A 5,576-nucleotide genomic window follows, 5' to 3' on the forward strand; every position below is an offset into this window, starting at 1 on the left:
TTAGATATAGGAAGTTCCAATTTTTCATTGACAAAGCTTGACTTGTTACAAACGACTCAAATCTTATTTGAATTAGAAAAAAGAAAAATAGAAAATTAAAATTACAATTCCCTATTTGAAAAATTGGGATTCAAAAGAAGGTACCTAGGCAATGAAGAAAACTCTAAGTGTCCTATATGAATACATATGCCGAATTACTATCAAGTAGCAACACATTTTAACCAAGTTCCAGCTCAAGTATTATCTAAAACAACTTAATCCCCATAGCAACAACAGATTTTCTCCCATAAAAAAATGTGAAGCTAGCCTATCTTTTCTTGCAGGATAAGGACCCCTAGCCAACCAAGCTTTTGAAAGTCTGCTCTAGAGAGCAACAGCCTCAAACAAAAACCTTCACTAGGATCAGACCATCAAGGAAGATCAAAGAAGCTTTCTTGCATACTCAAAACTTGTCAATTGTCATGAGCTCTGCTGCAATCAGACTCAACTCCGAACATGATAAAACTATAATGCAGCATGATCATAGAATGAAATGACATTGATTATGGACTTTGGTTAAGGTGCAAAAGAAATTGAAATATGATGAGAACACCATGACATCCCAAGCAAGAAAAATGTATGTTAATTTCTTTTTTATTATGTTTTCTTTTCTTTTTCTTTTTCTTTTGGTGACGAAGGAAAAACGGGTTTTAACATCTAACAGGGCAAACTTGACATCAAGGGAGAATCTTGGGTCTGCGACGGGGAGTCTCTCGCTTCACATACATTTTCTCCGTCTCATTCAGTGGTCTGCTGGATCCATCTGGCAAGCTTACAAACTTCCAGCCACCACCACCTCCACGCTTCCCTCGTGGTCCCATTTTCTCCACTGTAAAGTTCCAACCCTCAGAAGGACGCCGCCTGCTATATTTGTGGCATTTTACCTGTCCTGCCATCTGTATACATGGAAACCAAATTATGTATATATCAAATTAATTGAAATTATAAATTGAATTTTACTGTAAAATAGGTTTCCAAAAAACAGCACATGCGTGCAACAGATTCTACCACCCTTCATTATTGGCATTGTATGAACATTCCCTATTGAATCACGCAAGTTTAGCTACCTCATGATGTCTTTGGGAAAGTGCGCTTAAGCAGAACTTAATGCTTGAGTTGAGAGAGTGCATGTAGGGACGGAGGATGATTACTCTCATGTTGATTTTCAGGTTTTTCTCAGTTTAAATGTGAGAAGCATATGGGATAATGGTACTCACTTTCATTTTGTTGAAGTTCATCTTCTGGACAAATTCTTGATAAAGCATCTCATCCTCTTTCATTGATATCTCATAATGGACTTCATCCAGGTCTTTGATGGTACCATCCCATCCCTCTGGCATGACCTTGAAATCAGGCTTATAAGGAAGTGATGCTACATGAAATTCTCGGTCATGAGAATTAAAAAATCTGGACAAGAAAAAAAGTGAATATCATGGTGAATATTATGAAAGAGAGAATTCAATTACTGTGCAACACATCAGGTCATGATGTCCTATAATTTGCTACCTGATACCCACGCTCTTAGATACATTCACACCAAAACCCAATTGCTTTATCTCTATATGCATCTCTGATGTATTTATGAACAAGGAGATATGCATGAAAATGCATAGCAAGAAAACTAGAAATTATAATCTACCACAGCTGGATGTTCCCACTGACTCAACCAACATCCTAAAAGTTTCCTAATTCCTAAACCATTGTTTAACAGATTACTACTGCCAACACCAACGAGCATCAGCACCTCTCTCAGAGCTTCAGAGTATATAAACTTTGAATTCAACAAATAATTACTTCTTTAAACCAATTCTAAATCGTTTAGAAAATAATAGAGCAAAACAAAGTCCATCTTACACCCTAACAAATTCATTTGACAAATAGTAGCATCACGGAAAATAAGATGTCTTCTCATCGTTCATTTTCATGCAGCCTTTTTGGACTTGTTAGATGGCCTAAGAATAGAAAATCCCCAGATTTCAATTCGTAATTTTTTTTTGGGAGACAATTTCTTTTGACTTTGTAATCCCAAATTTCTTGTTAGTGCTCCTTATCAACGCATATGAACATCCTATGCAAATACTCAGAGCTAATTTGCTAATTGTATTATAAATAGCAATGAAGCAACTTCCTTCTCTTGCACAACAAGAAAATTGGGATGGAAAATAAGCGCAGGCCTGCTATTTATAGGATAGTATCACAGTAAGCAGACATCATAGGAATTGTCATAACAAAAGCACATAAGAAATCTTTTTTCTCCAAAATAGATTAAACAACACATATCTTGTGACTTATTCAAGTATGTACATGCTCAATGTTTAATTCCATATCAAATATAAATTCCAACCTATAGCATGATAAAAAAGCATGTAAGATCAATGATATCAGTCACAAAGTTTCATGTACTCCAGTTACCAATAAAGAACGATAAATTCAAGGGCAATTTCAGAAACTACGTCTTACTCTGGGCAAGTATCAAGCAAGAGCTCTACAGAGTCATCCAAGGGATGACCACGTTTTTTCTCCTCTTCCTCCTCAAGTTGTTTCAGCCAAAGAATGGCATGCACTCGCTGTCTCATAATCCTATAGTCCTTGGCAAGCTTCTCAACCGTGTAAACTTCAGGATTCTCCTTGTGCAAGCGGTACATCTCAGCCTTCTCCGAGTCCTTCAGGTAAGATCCTCTTGCACCAGGTTCCCTTACTTGCTTCAACAGCACACTTATCTCCCGCAACCTCTCACCCCAGCCATCCACAAAAACCCTGCTCTTTTTGTTCTCATCGTCCAATTCTCTTATCTTATCATCAATCTCCTGCAAACTTGAGACCAAAGCAGTCTGCGAAGCATCTAATCCACCACCAACAGTAGAGCTAGAACCTGTCTTCTGACCCTCAAGCTCTCCATCAAAATGATCCTTAGTCAATCCAGTGGACCATGATGAGACAGAATCCCAACCCAGATCACTACCATTCCCACCAAAAGATCCACCCATCCCACTCTCCCAATCATCTTTCCCTTCATTTCCATCACCACCTCCTGCCTTAGCTGAAAACACCTGTGCTCTAAGTTGATAGGCTGTTGCAACCCTTGATAAATTTCCAAAAGCGGGTCTTCTTTCTCCTTTCACAAATCTTTCAGCACCTGTGCCAATGCCTAGTGCCGACGACGAGAGACGTGATAGAACCCGGTGAATATTCTGCATATTTGAACACTTAATCCCAGAAGTAGCAAATCAAAACCCTTTGCTTATCCTGAAACCAGCACAAACCTCATCTTTAACATTGATATTACCCAGAAATCACTACATAAAACCAGAAAATTAACTTAACATTATTCATTTATGCTCCAAAAAGAAGAGATTTAAACTAAAGATGGGTTTTGAAGATGAAAATTGAATATACACAGCATTGATGAATATAAGCACCAACCTAGATGATAAGAGTTGAAGCTCAATCGATGCAATTAAGGTTTTTGAAAATTGGGAGTTTGTTTTTTCCCTCTGCAATGCAAGTGATTAATCTAATAAGCTTAAAATCAGTTTCATGAAGAATCAAAATCGATGTTTTAGATTTTCTGAAAATGTGGTATTATTAGGATTGCGGCTTCAGAGAAAATGAAAGAAAGACCAAAAGGGTAAGGGAGGGAGAGCCGCGGCTGCATTTCACAACCGGGTAGGGTAGAGATGGGCTCGTCCCATTCCGGTTCGAAGTATTGCGACCCGGGCTCAATTCGGGTCTGATTTAAATCTTAATTAAATTGATATGATTTTTTTAAGAGAAATAAAAATTAGTTTAACTACCATAAATCATTAAATTCATTTAGCTATTACAATTAATTTATTCTATATTTTAATTATTTAAATTGATATTAGAATTTATATAAAATTAAAATTTATAAATCTATTTGTACTTAAATTTTATTTTATTATAATAAAACTAAAATTCTATTAAAAAAATAAATTAGTAAATTGATAATAATAATAAAACATGAAAGAAAATGTGTGTAAAAGAATTTTAGCTTTTAAATTTTTTAATACTAATTTAAAAATTTTATATTAAAAATAATAAAAGGAAATTATATCAAAAAAAAAATTTATCAATTCAATTTAAATTGAAACAGGTAAAATTAACGATTACATTTTAATTAAAATAAATTGATTACGCATAATTAAATTTATATTAATTATTTTAGTTGATATTTTATAATAAAAATAAATTGAGGTGAATATGTACTAAATGGACACGATATGCTTATTACTTATTTTTTAATATTATTTTATATGCATATGTAATTTATATCATTATATCAAACATTATGTAGTTATGTACTTTTCAAATACTTAATTTATATGCATATGTAATTCATCTTTTTCCTATGGAATTCACTAGACTTGGAAACTTCAAATCAGAGTTCAAAAATGCAGTCTACAGCATCATTCCAAAAAGTTTAATATGAAAATCAGAAATTAAAACTGTGGAATCAGCACACGATATCATTGAAAACTCATTATCAACAATCGATAATCGACAATTTACTATCGGCAACACCAAACAATGAAAATTTTTAAAAAGTACATGCAAACCAACGAGACAAAATAAATCTATCCCAAATAATACACTTCATCATTTATATCAAAACTCAAAAATATTAACAAAATATATCGAGCTTTCAATTAAGACAAGAAGTCACGAACTCATAAAGAACAATCGCCAACGAGCAGAGTCCAACAAAAGGACCAAACTGAGCAAGAACAAACACAAAACCTCAATGAAACAGTATCTGCAACCACCGAAAAAAGCTGGCCTATAATGATTTCACTCTTTCATAACTATGGAGTTAACGCAAACTGTGTTCTGGTGCTGAATAATCACTAATCCTCACTGACAACATCGACACTTCGACTAGAGTCTAACAAGAAACCATACAATACAAAATCCAAACCATCCCAAAAACCATAATAAAACGAAATTTAACTAAAACAAACCCTAGCATAAGAAATTTCCGAAGAGACATTCTTCAAGAAAAGTGAAAGAGTCCAATAAAAACTTTGTTGCTCTCTCTTTCTTCTCTCCTCCCTCTCTCTCTTTAATTCAATTGATAGTAGTTGTTAAACATAAATACATAATTTCATTATACTTACAATTACTTCATATGAATATTAATCTTTGTCTTTTAACCAAATTCTATTGTTATTTAAATAATGATACTAATTATTCTTAAATTAAATTTTATAATTCAATAATATTTTAATATATGTTATATTTTACAATAAATAATTATATATTTTATTTATTATATATTTTTCTTTAATTTCCCACATTTTTTTCTCCTTCATGTCAATTATATATATATTATCATTTTAAATTTATTATTTAACTTAAGTTGTAATGTATAAATTTCATGTAATTGTAATGAGAACGTCGAGAGAAAGTCGCATATAAAATTTTATTAATTATATATTATTATTATATAAAATTTATGTAATACTCGGCTAGACTCCGGTATCGGAATTTCTACCGTCCAGTGGAATCTCGGATGTCGG

The 5,576-nt window shown here is 33.2% G+C and overlaps 1 protein-coding gene across 2 annotated transcripts; it reads right to left on the bottom strand.

Moving 5' to 3' along the window:
• Nucleotides 1-3,682, bottom strand: LOC110626743 (protein GAMETE CELL DEFECTIVE 1, mitochondrial). Of its 2 annotated transcripts, none has more exons than XM_021772811.2 (4): nucleotides 3,463-3,682; nucleotides 2,500-3,335; nucleotides 1,257-1,446; nucleotides 1-935 (listed from the first exon to the last, which is right to left on the bottom strand). In XM_021772811.2, the coding sequence occupies exons 2-4, from the start codon at nucleotides 3,234-3,236 to the stop codon at nucleotides 717-719; spliced, it is 1,146 nt and encodes a 381-aa protein (XP_021628503.1). In that variant the 5' UTR covers nucleotides 3,237-3,335; nucleotides 3,463-3,682; the 3' UTR covers nucleotides 1-716. The 2 variants fall into 2 exon arrangements, with proteins under 2 accessions (XP_021628503.1, XP_021628502.1); XM_021772810.2 differs by having other exon boundaries at nucleotides 2,500-3,285; nucleotides 3,463-3,679.
• Nucleotides 3,683-5,576: the final 1,894 nt, after the last annotated feature.

This window comes from Manihot esculenta, chromosome 11 (genome assembly GCF_001659605.2).
Source record: "Manihot esculenta cultivar AM560-2 chromosome 11, M.esculenta_v8, whole genome shotgun sequence".
Taxonomy (NCBI): domain Eukaryota; kingdom Viridiplantae; phylum Streptophyta; class Magnoliopsida; order Malpighiales; family Euphorbiaceae; genus Manihot; species Manihot esculenta.